Source organism: Ahaetulla prasina, chromosome 3 (genome assembly GCF_028640845.1).
Source record: "Ahaetulla prasina isolate Xishuangbanna chromosome 3, ASM2864084v1, whole genome shotgun sequence".
Lineage (NCBI taxonomy): Eukaryota > Metazoa > Chordata > Lepidosauria > Squamata > Colubridae > Ahaetulla > Ahaetulla prasina.
This window is the reverse complement of record NC_080541.1, coordinates 125,678,172-125,695,771: the sequence shown is the minus strand read 5'-3', so window position 1 is coordinate 125,695,771 and position 17,600 is coordinate 125,678,172. Positions and strand designations below refer to the sequence as shown.

Below are 17,600 nucleotides of genomic sequence, written 5' to 3'. Positions count from 1 at the left end.
GGACGTTCTGTACCTTACACAGTCTCAGCAACAGTTTCATTTTATGGTTTGAGACTGATACAAAAAGTAGCCTAATTAAATGAGTGTTTTTAAAGCTGGTGAAAGGTACTGGGATTTTTTGATGGGTACAGATGTATCTACTTTAATCACCTTGTTACCTCAAGTGCCAATTAATGCAAGCAGATTTAAGCTGTTGTAAACTGTTCTGACCCTTCAAACTAGAGTGGGAAAACAAATCTAAACAAATGCCAGTACTGATGTATTATTTGCAAGATTTTATCCATATTCATTTACCAGTTTGCCTCCATGCATGGAATTACACAACACTCTCTCTCTCTCTCTCTCTCTCTCTCTCTCTCTCTCTCTCTCTCTCTGTCTCTCTCTCTCTCTCTCTCTCTCTCCAGACTTAATAAGAACAAATAACAGCACAGAACCACTTTTACTGGTTGTTCTTTCATTGAAAAACTGCTCTTATTTTATATTCTTCATTAAAATAAAAGTTATATCATGTGATTTATTTTCTTGCCTTATTGTCTTTTTCAAACTTCAGTTACCATAGCAATTGGATGCAACTTGGCATTGCCATGACAACTGCTGCCTCAGTTTCAATTCACCATCTGACAGCGTGCCTCTCCTTCCCTCGTTTGCCTCAACTGTCAAAAAGAAAGACCCATCCCCAAAGAAAGCATAAAATCAAATGAATGAAAGTTAAAACATCATAGCACTATTTAAACAAAACAAAACAAAGCATTCTACAAAGCTAGAGTGAACTGGTCCCTCATTACTGTTGCTGTTTTTTTATTAGCATAGATCTCACATCACATCATAAAGATTTGTGCCAAGGTCAGTGAAGGAAAGCTACTGTATTTTTATTACATTGTGATTGATATACATTTTGTGAGTTAATATCCATGGATAAAATCCAGTTCAATGTATTCTATAGTAGGGCCAAATCTAAAGATATCAGGAATTGCACAGGAGAACCAATGTAGTGCCAGGGTAGGATGCTAGCTTTGGACTTTAATCAAATCCATACTTTGTCTCCAGGATTGTATATGTCTTTGGTTCAGTCATGAGCTCTTTGGCTTATAACCTTTTTCAACATTATCTTGGGGCCTCAAGAGAATGGAATGAAGTAATCCCTTCCCCAACTGCAAATTCTAATTATTCTGTACAGGAGCCAATTAGTTTGCTGAGGGGTTTTTTTACAGCGATATAAAAAGGCAAATAATTACTTTCACTGATTATTTGCTAACAGCTAAAGTTCAACACAAAATCAAGCATTAATTCATGCATATTATATATCACAGACTTAGAGCACAACAGCCCTGGAAGTCTTTCAGCACATTTAAACTAATTTAAGCTGTTCAAGAACATGGTCTGAACAGTCATTTTAAGTCTGAGTTAACATGTTTACCCTTAGGCTGTAGAAACATTGCAGACATGAGCCATACTGAAAATCATTTCCTCTCAACAAGAATTACAGTCCTTTAACAAGTTACAGGGATCTCTTCTGAAATTCTCCAAATTTCACCAAAGAATAATTCCTTTGATCCTTTAAAGAAAGTCATGCTAGGTAAAATCAAGTTTCACAAATAACTCTGTAAAGGTGAATATATGACATACTATATTACAGAATATTAGAATCTGGAATCTACAAAAAATTGATTTGCAAAGCCTTCCTATTATGTAAAGCTATACATTTTTATTCCATGTGGGATAATATATCCACATGCAGTTTAAGAGATATAAAACATTTCTAACAATCCACTTCTACATTTTTATGTAAGTTATGAGACTTACATATTATTGAATTAATATGGGTAGGATTGCACACATCCTTAATTAGATGTGTCTTCATAATGGAAGTTTTTTGTGATTTTTCAGAATTCATTGTTGCAGCTTTTTTTATCTAGTTTGATGGGTGCTTGTATGAAACACCTCCATGGTACTTTGGATCCTAAGAATTTAAGGTACATCAGTTAAAAAAAAACTGAAGGACAGGTACTCCTTGACTTACAACCACAATTGAGCTGAAAATTTCTGTTGCTAAGTGAAACATTTGTTAAGTGAATTTTGTCCCATGTTATGACTTTGTTGCCACAGTTGTTTAGTGACTCACTGCAGTTGTAAAGTTAGTGATATGGTTGTTGAGTGAATCTGGCTTCCCCATTGACTTTGCTTGTCGGAAGGTCACAAAAGATGATCACATGACCCTGGGACACTGCAACCATCATAAATATGAGCCAGTTGCCAAAGCATCTGAATTTTGATCACATGACCATGGGAATGCTGCAAAGAATGTAAGCAAGAAAAATCGTCTTTTTTCAGTGCCATTGTAACTGCGAATGGTCACTAAATGTACTGTTATGAGTACTAACTGTATTGGTTCTCAGTAAGCCAGAATGATTAGCCATGGGGAGGGTTTTTTTTTCAAAATAAACACAACAGTGTCACATATTGCCGGGGATGGCTACTTGTTGCACTCGCTACTTCAAATCAGTTAGACTGCAAAAGAGCCATTCTCCCTGATGAGAATTATAAATAAATACATGAAAAAGGGGGAAAGGAGAGGATAAATCTGTAAACAGTGAAGAGGGAATTTAAATTACCTTTCTTTTCTCTGGCTAATTTCCCTCTGCTTCTCCCAAATTTCTAAGGGACATTATCTCCCTAAAATAAAACTACTTTTCAAATTCCTCTGGAAAAGCAGTTTGCTCCCTATGTATGTATTTTCTATCCTCTTCACCTTTCCCTTTCTCTATTTGCAAAGTAGATTTCTCAATTCCAAAATGGCTGAAGTGTCACTGGACTGCTCTTTCACGGCAAATGAACACTGCGTGCCTATTAGGCAAATGTATATGGAAGGAATCCCTACCAAACTCAATGGGGCATATCTGCAGGTTTATATAAAGGCTGTGCCGATGAATATAATTCAAAAGCACTTACTAAATCTGCATACTATTGGAGACCACCAACACATTATATTTGATTGCTATTTTAATTTATTTATTTTGTGTTTGATGACTAGGATTTAATATTAATTGGTGAAATTTTGATCTAAAGTGGTGAAGATAATAATAAGTCATTATAATTAGTATGGAGTGCACCTCTTTCAAATTCAAATCTAAGTTCATCCAAGAAATCCTTCATCTTTACACAATGTGATATTCTGTCAGTCTTCCATTTAAAACATAAATCCAGAAGAAACTAATTGGCCATCTTCAAAAAATTTCTCTTGTCAAAGTTGCTATCAAATATTTACCATATCTTTACTTCTGAATATTTTTCTTTCCATTATATTCAGTCAGTTATATTTGATGGTATCTGATAATAACACTGTCATTTTACAGGGTATTTAAAAGCTTTTAATAGCTAATTAGTGACAGAATGTATTATCAACAGCATTTCATAAAAATATGGAGTGGTGTTTATACAGGGCTTAAAACCTGAAATCCAAAAGATTTCATATTTGATGCCTGCCAAAAGATGGCGGCTTTAACACAATAACCTTATTCGTACAGTATCAGAAGCAGGCTGCACCAAATTCAGTGTTTTTTCCTCAAATAATTGAGTTCCATCTAAAGCATTCTAATTTTTAACTTTGAGGAAAATTTGAGGCACAGCCTGAAAAAATCAGTAAAATGTATACTAAAAACAGTGGTGGGATTCAAGTAATTTAACAACCGGTTCTCTGCCCTAATGATTTCTTCCAACAATCAGTTTGCCAAACTGCTCAGAAAGTTAACAACCGGTTCTCCTGAAGTGGTGCGAACTGGCTGAATCCCAGCATTGACTAAAATGCTTATGAGTCCCTTTATAACTTTACATTCATGGGTAAACCATAAACAAGTGTCATCTCACAGTTGCTGGGAGGAACAATGGTCTAAGGTAGGGGTATCAAACTCATGTCATCACGGCAGCATCATGTGACATATTGGGACTTTTTCCCCCTGTCATTAAACTGGGTGTGGGCGTGGCCAGCATGTGACATATCCAGCCCACAGGCTGGGAGTTTGACAGCCCTGGTTTAAGGGGTCATTAGAGCAGTGATGGCAAACCCTTCAGGCTTAGGGTATCAAATTTTTGGAAAATGTCTTACTTGACAGTGCTGGCGCATCAAGCTCTGCCCTCCTGCCCCTGAGTTGCCATTAAAAAATGCAGTCCAATGATCCATGTGATCTCCAGGATCTGTCATACATCACTTACCTTCAGAGGGCATTCTGTTTCTGTTGACAAGTCTCCCTACACTTTACCTGAGGCAACTCTGAGTTGGACAAGGCATTCTTTCTTCAACTGGCGTCAGAGAATGCTCTTCCACAGCATCCACAGTCTCAGAGAAATCATACAAAGCCATGTCCTGTTCTTACATGATTTTTGGGGCCCACACAGGAACCTCTGGAGGGTTTGCAGCAATGCAAGAACACACCTATTCTCATGTGGCCTCCACAACATCCAAAAATCATGCATGAATGGGGTGTGTTTTTGACAATAGTTGCTGTCACTCAAAACGGCATGGTGTATCACCTTTCACACATGTGCAATAGGTTTGCCCTCACTGCACTGATGACAAGGGAAGCTTTTGTTACTATCACACATAATCAACAGGAAATCAAACACTACTGCTTTTAGGCATTTTGCTACCAAATCCGGTAGTAAGAGAATCTTGAGTGATTCCAAGATCTGCAGAATAGAGTTCAGAAGCTGTAGGTTGCCAATTATATGTTAATGTTATGTAAAACATGACTTTCAAAGGAAATACAAAAACTGTAAGTGATGTAATTGTGATGATGCTACATATTTTCATGTATGGTGGACTTGTAAGAAAATTAAGTCTTTCTGGATAAGAATTTGGTGGATTATGCAGAATGTTTTGAAGAAGAAGATAAAGTTCCTGCCGCAATTTTTCCTTTTGGGAATAATAACAGACTGTACAGTGATTGAGACTAAATTGATTTTGAACTTAATAACAACAGCAAGACTGTTGATTGGACAATATTGGAAGAAAAAAGAATTACCCACAATAGAAGAATGGATATTAAAAGTTTCCAATTTGGCTGAGATGGCTAAAATCTCAGCCTTCTTGAAAGACAGTACTCAAGAAAAATATCTAAATGAATGGAAGAACTGGATTGACTATATTCAAAATAGATATCAGATTAAGAGATATCAGATTGCCTTTGAATGAAGGATGTCGTTTTTGATTTTAATGGAAGAAGTCAGGTTATGTGAAAGAGAAGGATTATAATTGTGTTAGATTCCAAAAATTTTATGTATGAATGTTTGTTTATTGAACTATATCTTGTGTTTGCTCCGGGAAGTCGGGGGGGAGGGGGGTTTTGGAGGGAGGGGGGAGGGATGGGGGATGGGGGGAAAATTCATTTGTTTTTGTAAAACTTTTTCAATAAAAAAAAACTGTAAGTGATGTATTTACTTTAATGTAAAGGAAAAACAATTTGAGATACTCAATTCAATCACTTTGGGGGAAATTATACTGCTTAATCAAATAATGGAACAAAATTAAGCTACCTTATATTTTTATATGCCAAAATGGATTATACTTCCCAATGACACAGAATTCTGTCCCAGGATAATCTCCATGCATGATCTGATATAGAAAAGATTTATTCTTAATTGTTTTGTTATACCATTCACCCACAGGCTAAATTCCGTATTATGCTATGCCATAGCATGTTGTACAAACCATGATGGTCTGACTCACACATAACATATGTTCACCTCACCCATATGCTAAGCATAAAGCATGTGAACAATAACTATATTCAAAACTTCTAAGCCTAACTAACAAATCACATTCATTAGTACTAATCTTAAACTGCATGTTACTGTGAATGGAAAGTCCAGTTGTAATCCCTGGTATAAGCAATCCTACATCTTCTTTGGGCCCCAATGCACAAATGCCATTTATTATTTTCTTCTAATTGCAGCCATGAAAATGCACACTCAACTTGAAATGCAAAGCCATAAGGAACTTTTCTTGAGTGGATTTTTTTTTAATATAACAGGGACATTATTATGGACCCAGAATTACTGATGCCTAGCTGTGATTGGATATGTGTGCATCTTCGATGACTTTAGGAAATTTTATGCTGTGAAGTATTTGCTCCTACCTCCCAAAGAATTGGAATAGAATAGAATAGAATAGAATAGAATAGAATAGAATAGAATAGAATAGAATAGAATAGAATAGAATAGAAGTTGGAAGGGACCTTGGAAGTCTTCTAGTCCAACCCCCTGCTCAGGCAGGAAACCCCATACCATTTCAGACAAATGGTTGTCCAATCTCTTCTTAAAAACTGCCAGTGTTTGAGAATTCACAACTTCTGGAGGAAAGTTGTTCCACTGGTTAATTGTTCTAACTGTCAGGAAATTTCTTCTTAGTTGTATAATAGCTTGCTTCTCTCCTTGATTAGTTTCCATCCATTGCTTCTTGTCCTGCCCTCAGGTGCTTTAGAGAATAGCTTGACTCCCTCTTGTTTGTGATAATCCCTGAGATATTGGAACACTGCTATCATGTCACTCCTAGTCTTGTTGATTTCACAAATCTGAATTCTGCACACAGTGATAAAAGATTATGCAATCAATAAAACCAATTACTACCATATAATTATTCAGTTGGTTATACTTCTAATATTTCTATAAAAGAAGCTTACAGTTTTATCCATAAAAAAATTGCAGGATTTGTCCCCCTCCCAGTCTAAACCACATGGTCCTGGCAAAACCCTGCACTGCTGATGCATAATTCACTAAAGCATCCAGTGCACTCTGCTTAGCCTTTAGAAGGCCAGCACATTTGTTCTAGGTCTGTCATTGTGCTCAAATATGATTAAGAGAAGCTAAATTAAGTAGATATTGATGGTTTGCACTTCCCATCTTACAGTATATCCTAACCCAATTGTAACTTTCCAAGTGACCATGTAAATAAAGTCAAAACAGGAGGCCTGGGCACTGACAGCTGCTTGGCTAATAGAAAACTAAGAAGACAAGAGGTTGAAAGTCTCTAATTTTATCAGATGTTTACTCTGTCTATAAAGGATCTTTTTTTTTTCAGCTGACAATGATGCTGGACAGCAAAAGCAGAAATAATGTAGTGATTGTTCCATCTATTAACAATAAAGCACGGCTCCTTGTGTGCTACTAAATCTGGCTTTTTGACCCAAAATGCCCTGATAAATTTGCTTGCTCCCCAGGGAAAAAAACATCTATTGTCTGATATTCCCATCCTATATCACTCTCTATTTACGTTAGAAAACAAAACAGCACAGGGTGCTAGTATAATTACACATTTACCAAGCAAATATACAGGACTGAATCACCACCTCCTAGATATTTTTAGCCTTATTACCTAGTCAAATGGATATAGATGAAGCAACTCCATTTCTTCCCCAGACTACAATCTTCAGTCACTTTTCTTCCAATTCATCAATGTTAAGAAATTTTGGCACAATTGGCAAAATTTAGAGGTAAAGCTTTTCCTAAGCCAGAAAGGTAACATTTATTTGGATGACAGCTTTTTTTGGCATGTCAATACCTACTTTTCAAAAGGTGGTGAAACTTTTCCTCTTTGGGTGAAGGGTTTGAGGATTTTAAGGGATCAATGGGAGCCTTAAAGTCCTACAACATGTGAGCATCGATCATATACAATCATGCATCATTAAACTTCCACTTTGGTGGATCAGAAGGGATGCTGATGAACAGCCTTCAAACTTCTGGCCATACTTTTGTACTCTTGTAGTCTTAATATCTCATCAAACTCCAAATTATTTGTTAAATATTAGAATACCTCCCCAGAAGGTATTTCTGTACACTCCAGAATATAACATTGCCAGGAATGAAGGATCCTTCTAGCTTCTCCCTGACATCCAGTGACCTAACCACTGAATTATTTTGCATGCTAGGGAACAGTATCTTGTCCTATCAGTGGAAAGAATAATCTCGTCCATTTGATTCTGCTGATTGCAGAAATTGGCTTTTCTAAAGCCAATGCAATTGCCTAAAAATGAGGGACTCAAGAGATGGTTGAGACACCAACATACAAGTTGTCAAGAGGCGGTTAAAAGATTCTTTCACTATACAATTAAAAAAGAGAAAATAAGTAGGCATTGCTGCATTATCTGATAATAATATGTAATTACAACGCTCTTTCATTAGAACGTTGGTAAAGTTAGCTGTATCCTAAGTCATCCTAGTTGAACTGACAGATAGGCAGACTTGCCCAACAGAATCCTACAGCACTGGAATTCTAAACATAGGTTAGTGTCAGAATCTGGAAGATTTATATTAATCTATGCCTAGGAACTGTGATCCATGCTCATCTTAACACTTAGCACTTAGACGTATATACTGCTTCACTGTGCTTTCAAGCCCTTTCTAAGCGGTTTATAGCATATTGCCCCCAACAATCTGGATCCTCATTTTACCCACCTCAGAAAGATGGAAGGCGGAGTCAACCTTGAGCCAGTCAGGATCAAACTCCTGAATGCAGAGTTAGCCTGCAAGACTGCATTCTAATCACTGCGCCACCACAGCTACTGGAAAGAGGAGGAGGGGGGAAGGTAGCATACTTTTTCTTAAGCTCCAACTCCAGTTCCTCCTATAATAATTCAAATATAATTCCTTTTTGGGCTAAACCAGATCTTTACCTGACAACTACTATGGTAATTTGGCTTCTTACTGCATTTGATCCCAATCTGTCTGCTTTTTCATACTTCTGTGCAACTTCCTTCCATGGATGCCTCAATGGGTGGCTTTCTCAGCTACTTGGCCTAGGCTGTTCAAAATATAAATTATTTTATAACAAAGTCTTTCCAACTCTATTACATCTCAAGGTTCCCAAGGTGGGATGTATGATTTTTAGCTGGCAGGATAGGTGATATTTGTGCTTCCTGTAAGGGTTCACTGAGCTATCTTGTTCCCATCATTTACTGGTCTCAGGTCAGACTTCTTTTTAAGGGCTTCTGGTGGCTCAACGGACTAAGACAGTCTGTTATTAACACAGCTGCTTGCAATTACTGCAAGTTCAAGTCCCACCAGGCCCAAGGTTGACTCAACCTTCCATCCTTTATAAGGTAGGTAAAATGAGGACCCAGATTGTTGGGGGCAATAAAAGTTGACTTTGTATATAATATACAAATGGATGAAGACTATTGCTTAACACAGTGTAAGCCGCCCTGAGTCTTCAGAGAAGGGCGGGATATAAATTCAAATAAAAAAAGGGGTGTGGCAGGAAACAAAATGTGCAATTTTGAAGTTTTACTTTAAAAACAAAGTACAGACATTTTTTTAAAAGGTAACCATCACTTTACTGGTTCGTTTTAAAATGCATATTAAAATCCAGAAAATCGGTAAAGCAAATTTACATTTATCTAGGCCTGTAATTTCTCTATGTAGAGTCTAAGTGGCTTATAGAATACCAGACTCGGGGGTAAAAGTTACAGTTGGATACCAATTCTTCCATACCTCTCACAAGCCATCCTTCAGGGTGACTGATGAAGTGTCTGTCCTATATCCCACTAGGATTCCCAATTGGTAATGGTCCAGATAATCTATGATTTCCAGGATTCTCTATAGATGTTGGTCATCCAACTTCTTAACCCTTTTTTCTTTTAAAAAAAGGAAGTGACTGGATAGTAATTATCTAATCCGGCTAGGTAAAGTGATGGCTTCTTGATGAGGAGACTGTTTCAAGTCAAGTGTATTGCCACCTTCTGTCACCTCCCTGACAACTTTCATTAGGCAGGTAGAACAGAAATCTAGCCTCCAGATGGCTGGACTAACAGCACTAAGTGTCTACTGTCTACTTCCTCAGGATTCATAAGCTCAAACTGATCCCAGATCACCATGTCAGGCAAAGATCCCATCATCATAGCAGAATCTGCCTACTTTTGCTCATGGTACAGTAGATATTACATGTCTTGTACTGATTTGACTGGAATGCAGAATCTATCCGCAAACTTTCAGCAGTTGTGGGCATGCTGGAAGACAAGAAGGAAAGGAACAAATAAGATTGAGCAGAATGCTTCAAGATAGATAGAGAATAATGGGAACAGATTAGTCCCAAAGCCTTTTAGGAAAGATTGTATTTGCCATTTAACCCAATGAAGATGATAACTGCAGGAACTAAACATTTCAGATTAAAAAAACCAATAGCTATACTATCAGAATTAGAATTAGAATTAGTTTTCATGGGTGGCATCCACCAGGTTTTCCCCAAATGCAACAATTATTATTCTTTAGGTTATTGTTAGCTAAGAAAGATATAGAATTGTTTAAAAAAACAACTTGGTCAAGCTCCCCTCTCCATATAATTAGTGCCTTTAGGACAAGAGCAAACCCAGGCACAAATGATAATACAGTGACATGTTTTCTAGTATCTTCCACCCAATAGAAACACAGGCATAATTATGTAGCAAATCAGATTTGAGCATGTGATTATTTGATGTTAATGCTGCTGAGTGATCTCAAAACCAAGTTCCAAAACACCTGGTCCAAGTTCTGTCATTAGCCTGAGAACCTATCCTTAAGTTGGCAAGTAAAGCTTTAATATGAGGCCATACTTGATTAAAATTCATTGAGTTACTTACTTAAAATATCATATCTTGGAACCTGAATGCTGACTGATTACTGCCTCTGAAATGTACTTTCTTAACCAAATTGAACCAAATTCTTGGTCTCCTTTTTTAAAAAATTTATTTGAATTTATATCCCGCCCTTCTCCGAAGACTCAGGGCAGCTTACATTGTGTTAAGCAATAGTCTTCATCCATTTGTATATTATATACAAAGTCAACTTTTATTGCCCCTAACAATCTGGGTCCTCATTTTACCTACCTTGACCCTTAACAGCAACTTTTGAGATTTTACCCATTTGTTCTGGTCTGTATTAGCCATTAGTCTCTTGCCTTGAAAACAAAGACCTATATTGATACTTGTAGACCAGACAGGAAACACAAGCAGATGAGCTAATTCTACTGCATTGGTTTTGTTTATTTATTAAATCAAATTTATTTTTTACATTTATGTGCCATCCATCTCACTCCTGAAGCGACTCTGGGTGGCTAAGTCTTAAAATTATAAGGCTACCTTAACAGAAACCTGAAATCTTCCCCTCTCTATTTACAAATCTCCCACTGTCTCTTTTGCAGCCTGAAAAGCTAAAGAGGGTCCCTTCTGAGCCCCTTTTTCTGCCCATTATGCAGCTTCAGGCTATGCCTTCTCTTATCTGACAATTCCCTTCTCTTGGCCCATTTCTCAAGGTCTTTCTTTCTTACATACCATCACAATCCTAGAACTTGATTGCTTCAAGGGAAGCTTTTGCTATAGCCCCTATCTTAGTAAATATTTAATATGTTAATACAAGAATAATTTGAAGCTACTGTCTATTAAAAATCTCTTTGAACATTTTCTGATTCATTAGCCACTAAAAAAGAGAGGGTGGATACAGTTCACTGAAGTTAGATTATGAAACACAAATTCTTTTTAATTAAGACACAGGATGACATTTAAGTAGAGAATAAGGTTTTATATTGACAGAAGACCTAAGGAGGTCAGGGTCTCACAGAGCTCTTCGTGAATACTTATGACTGACTAACTTGCTTAGTATTTTATTCAGATTTCATTCTGATTTTTATTCTTAGGGTCTTTTTAATGCACTGAGATGGCAGAATTTGCACCTTCCTACATACATGGTATCCCTTTCTTTATCAATAGTAGACAAAATGTTGGCATCCCATGAGACAAAGAAGGAGGAAGAATTAATACTTCTTTAGTGCATCAGAACTGAAATCAGACCTCTTTAAGGCAAGGAGACAGCAATAAACATGACCAACAAAGACTGCTTGGTAACTAAAAGTGATCCAGAGAAAGCATTCTTGCTAATGAAGAAGAACTGGGAATAATAAAAATAAGAGTTTCCAATGTACATCATAAGGTAAGAAGAATGCATTGTTATTAATAACACCGAAAAGTAACAAATCTCTTCAATAATGTACAACTGAAGATGACTAATACTTTGGCAACTTCTTGGCAATGTGACACATTAAGCTAATAAATAGTAGCCAATAAGGGCCGCATGGGTGATTTTTTTGGCAAGTGAATATGAAATGCATATCTCTGTGTATTTCTTCAAGCAGAACATAGAATCAGGAATCATGATGCCACATTTCGAGCCTAAAGGAATATGAGATCTTTATCTAATTCTAGGAACATGAGATGAGCTCATAGGTCTAAAGATGTATAGGAAATTTGGCATTCTGATTTTCATTTTTGAAACTTCAAATTTAAAAACATTTCACACTATTATTTCTAAACATCTCATGCATTTAAGACAATAGTGTAAAACATTTTCAAAATAATGATTTAAGAGCAAACGCATAATTTCCTGGATGATACCAAAGGAACTTCAGAATTCTATATTAAGAGGTGGTTCATGAAATTCACAATTAAAGGTATTCTATGACTCAAACTTTGATAATTAGTTGCTTGTTATGATTCTATACCAAGATATTATATAAATCAGAAAGGCAGAAGTCATTGGCCAAAAGTAACACTTTTCTCCCCTTTCTGCAATTTTTACAGTGAAATCAATATTTTCATTTTAAAGAATCTATACTACTATACAGACCAAGTTCAGAGAATTTATTGGATATGCATATTGGTCTGTAAATAATAGCATACACAAGTTCATCCAACTTTAAAAAACTAAATTTAACAAATTTAAACAAGCTTGAATAACTCCTTTGCACTATTAAGCATAGTAGCCTCTATTCAATATGTTATGGCCCAGCAAACTAAACACTAAATACTTTAGCTGATTTTGGTAACCTGCTAAATACTAAAACCAGTTGAACATTCTGCACTTCTGCAGGCAATACTCCTAAATTACTATTCCTCCATTGGATTTTACCATACAGTCCACAGTTTTTAAAAGGGCTAATATGTAAATATTGTTCATTTCTCTGGAATTTCTGCAGGAAATGTAAATCTCAGAGGACAATGCAAAACCAGATTATAGGTGGGTAGGCTATAGAGAATGCAAAGCCATAAGGAGGAATTTAATATTTGAATTGTTCATTGTAATACAGTATAATAAATCCTCATCTTAATGGAAAAATAGCCTTGAGATGGCTTTTAATAAATTCAAAATGGGTTAGAAATTCTGCTACAATAAATTAAGTAAAGAGAGCTGCTTTGATAGGCTATTTCTTATTTCCTTCTAAGAGACACATTCACTCACATACACACATACGAAAAGGGTGGAAAGACCAGAAACAATTATAATAGTCTTGTGTTGCAATCTCATCATTATTTCTGACAGTTTCCAAGATTCTGCCAGCTAGTACCAATCAAGACTTTGTGCTAGCAGGATTCCACATTTTTTTATTAAAGAATAATTGCAGCGCTCCATTGACAGACAGACAGACAGACATAATTCTTATAGCCTATCCAGAAAATGCTTGGTAGACAAATGTATTAATGTCTGACCCTTTTTTAAAAAAACTTTCTTCAAGGGGAACCCCAAGACAACTTTTTTGATCTGTATTGTATAAACAGAGTTTAAAAAAAAACAAGGAAAAGTTCTTTATGGTCCCTAGACTTATTTATGGTCCCAGGGTCAATTTTATGAAAATAGATTATTCTATTAATTCTCAGCAACTTCAACCACTACAACTCTGTAAAACGGGCCCACAACACAGCTATGCATGTCTCCAGCTATATTGAGGCTACTGGATAGCACAGAAGAGGAATTGCTAGAGCAAGAATGCAAAACTGAATTGGTAGATTTGTTGAATAGGCAACAGTAGAAGTCTGGTTTCCTTGTATGTATAACAAGATCTAAAAGTAAAAACTCCTTTGAGTCCAGCTCTACTCTTAGTGACTACCTGGATACAACCATGTAGTTTTCTTGGCAACAGTACACAACAGGAGAGGCTTCATATTACATGCCAATTATGCAGTGCAATTTTATTTATTTTCTGATGTCCCTGAAGTGGCATATCTGTCCATATATCCATCTTGCTTGCTTGGTTATATTCCAGCTAAAAAAATGTAAATAAGTAATGAGAGAGATGAAGATCTCTCTCTACACATACTTTTTTGAAACTATGAGGAAGAAAATGTCTCCCACAAAGTTCAAGCACTTAGAGCAGAAGGCATCTCTTGCCTATTGTGTGTTCTCAAAAGTTTGTTGCAAGGCCCTACTTATTACATTGTCTTATCAAGAAAAATAGAACTATGTTTTGGATGTTGAAATACCATATAGATCATTCTTATCCAAGTCTTTGATACTTTTAAATGAGGCATTAATTTCTTTGTCATGAAAAACTACCTAAGAAAAGCAGGTATGGGAAAATCACTTTGACAGAACAGGTATAAGATATGTTAGTTAAAATAAATGGTCATCTGTCAACAACCTCAATTGCTTACGATTCTATCACTCTTTACAATCACATTTCTTCCTAACCAAAAAAAGAAGTCAAGATAGGGCTGAGAAGATAAAGTGCAACTAACAGGACAGGGCAGCAACAATCCTAAATAGTTCTCACTGAATCCCACAAGGAGTAGAAAACATGCTAGAATTTGGCAGACTGTGAAGAGGTAACAAAACTACTCATTGCTCCCAATTTAATAGTCTTTCCATCTTAGCTATGTGTCAAAATACGACTCTTATTTTCTTCTATGTATGAATGGCTGCCATTCATACAAGGGCAGAATAAAAATCCTGCAGTTGAAGTACTTACTTATGGTGGAGATATGATCTACTTTTTCCCTTTGTACTGGGTAATCTATTCCCTATTCAGAGAGGCTTCCGCTCCTAAGTAAATGCACCTGCATAAGCACAGATGTCCTTACTACAACATAACAGAAGCCCCTATAATATTGCAGCCACACACAGATAGCTAAAAAGAATAAAACTCTCTAAGGGGCTATATCAAACCAGATGCATGGTCCTGGGTGGGGCTGCAAAGATAATACCAGAGAAGTCTGATGCAGTGTACTGTTCCATTGCAAAAATCACACCCCTTTGATACTCATTTGGAATTTGATTTTACTATTTTCTACTTCTTTCTTCATAATAAGTATACTCCAGATTATAATTCCAACTACATAAGGTATATAATTACCTTATGTAAAAATGGAAGAGACATAGATAGTAGATAGATAGTAGATGATAGATAGATAGATAGATGATAGATAGATAGATAGATAGATAGATAGATAGATAGATAGATAGATAGATAGATAGATAGATAGAAAAATCGATAGGTAGGTAGGTAGGTAGGTAGATAGATAGATAGATAAGATAGATAGATAGATAGATAGATAGATAGATAGATAGATAGATAGATAGATAGATAGATAGATAGATAGATAGATAGATAGATGATCTCACCCTGAGTGTTTATACAAAGCACTGTTTAAGAAAACTGCCTGATTGTGAGAGGCTGACCTTCAGGAGCTATCCATGGTACTGAATAGGGTGTTTATTAGAAATCCATTAAAAGTCCTGGGTGCCTTCCTTAGTCCGGATTGCGATACCAGTTTTACTTGGCAATTTATTTGTTCAATTCAATATGGAGAAAAAAAGAGGATACTTCTATCTATAATGAAAGCCTACTGGTGGCATGGGTGTGCTAAACAAGTACAGTAAAAGGACCTGTTTGGCAGAAATACTAGAACTCGGAACTGGCAATAAGAAAGCCTGGCAAGGAAGAATAGTGGGTGTGGGTGGGCTTGAAGTAGTTAAGCTATGATATGCATCAGTGTCTCTTGCTTTAGATTCCCAAAGGATAGGTTTTCATTAGTTGGCAAGTTACCTACATATAGCTAGAGTGATGTATGCTTAGATTTCATTCCTAATTTCTTTAAATTAGATTATGGGTCATGATCTCTGTCACCCAGATTTCTGAGGATCAGGGCAATGATCTGGTCACAGTGATTCGGGTGGAGTGTAAATGCTTTGATAGCATTGCCATTATCTTTATTATTTCCATTTAAAAGACATCCAAATTAAAATTAAGTTTGTTTCTAGGAAGAAGATGCATGACACATTGGTATTAGGATGAACTGTTTGTTCCATAAGCAGTAAAGAAGTATATGGTTCAATTTTGCTACCTATAATATAGGATGAAACAGGTTGTTTATGAAAAGGGATCCATAATCTCCAGTTTAATGAATTAAGGCAATTCATTAACCTGGATCGATTTCTCTGGCCTTAATTAAGTTTTTTTCTTGCTGATGAAGAATTCTATGCAAGTTAAAAGCTTGCCTACACTTGCATCATGTCGAAATCAATTCAATCAAAACTACTGCAGTGCTCATTTAGCATGCATTTGTTATACCTGTTTTACTAACTTAGGTAGTGAAGTCCAGAGAACAAGGCCCAGAAAACCTTTCCAAATAATGTGGGGAAAAAATTGAGATGAGGAGAAATATGGCTTTGCAAAGAAGGAATTATTAAATAGGAACTCAAGTTCTCCTTTGCTCAGTCATCACTTTCTCATCAAACAATGTCTTTAGATGTTGGAGAACTTTTAGTTTCTGGAGTTGGCCACATACTTGCACTCTCTTCTCAATTCTTTCAGTCAACCATCTGGGCTGCAGCCCTTTTAAAGCCAAATCAGCCTGCTCATTGCATTATCAGCGAATGCAAAGAACTGAAGCAAAGCAAAGAGAAATACAGGTTACAGCAGCAGGGTGGGGGGATGCAAACATTCTTAAATAAATCAAAGGAATGGAAAGGGTGCGTGGGGGCATGCATGCATTTCATGTCCCTTTCCAAGTGATCCAGCTACAGAATGGAAGAGGATCTTGGCGCTTACCTTTGCCCATGTTTCAGCAAGTGGCAGTCATAGTACAACAGTATACTAAGCGCTGGGAAAAGGCATGAGGGGAAAGGATATGGCCAGTCGATGAGCTTCTTGGCATATTTCCTGACAATGTTATCTTCCCCAAAGATGAAGAGAGATCTGTTGACTGTGAAGCAATTCTGACGGACAGGTATGGGATTGTATAATGCCATAGTCCTGGCCCGTTGAGCTTTAGTTTGCTTATATGCTCCTGGGGTTCCCCCTGAAGAAGCAGGGGCTCCCTGGCGGTTCCTGTTCTGTTCCATGGCTCCATCTCCAGATCCCAGCCTGCCAGCCATTGCCTCACCGAAGCGAGCCATCCTGGAAGGAAAAGAGAGAGGTGATCCAATCAAGGCCCCCTCCTTTCCACAAAGTAGCAAACAGCAAGAAAGGTGTTGCGTGCGCGTATGTCGGAGAGGGTGGTGTTCCCAAGATAGCACCCCCTTTTGTTTGCTTCTCAGTGATGCTTTCAGAGCCACGCGTTGAAGGACTCCTCCATTCCTCTGGAACCAACAGTTAATAGCCAGCCATGCAATCCCTTCAAGGCAAAAACACAAAGCATTGGGTTTGCTTTTTCAAAAGGAAAAAAAAAGAAACGGGTGGGGGACAGTTTCCACCAAGAAATCAGCCAAACCTACAAGCAAAAGCCATAGTAAATTTTTCTATGAAAAGGGTCAAATGCCTGCTAAGTGGAGGATCCGTGTGTGTGTGTGTGTGTGTGTGTGTGTGTGTG

The 17,600-nt window shown here is 36.9% G+C and overlaps 1 protein-coding gene across 1 annotated transcript in view; it reads right to left on the bottom strand.

Annotated features, from left to right (window-relative positions):
• Window positions 1–17,188, bottom strand: part of CACNA1E (calcium voltage-gated channel subunit alpha1 E) — a 334,730-nt gene extending 317,542 nt beyond the window's left edge. The window contains exon 1 of the mRNA XM_058178755.1: window positions 16,922–17,188. Coding sequence (XP_058034738.1) covers window positions 16,922–17,187 — 266 coding nt within the window. The 5' untranslated portion in view covers window position 17,188. The remainder of the gene's footprint in view (window positions 1–16,921) is intronic.
• Between the last annotated feature and the right edge of the window lie 412 nt (window positions 17,189–17,600).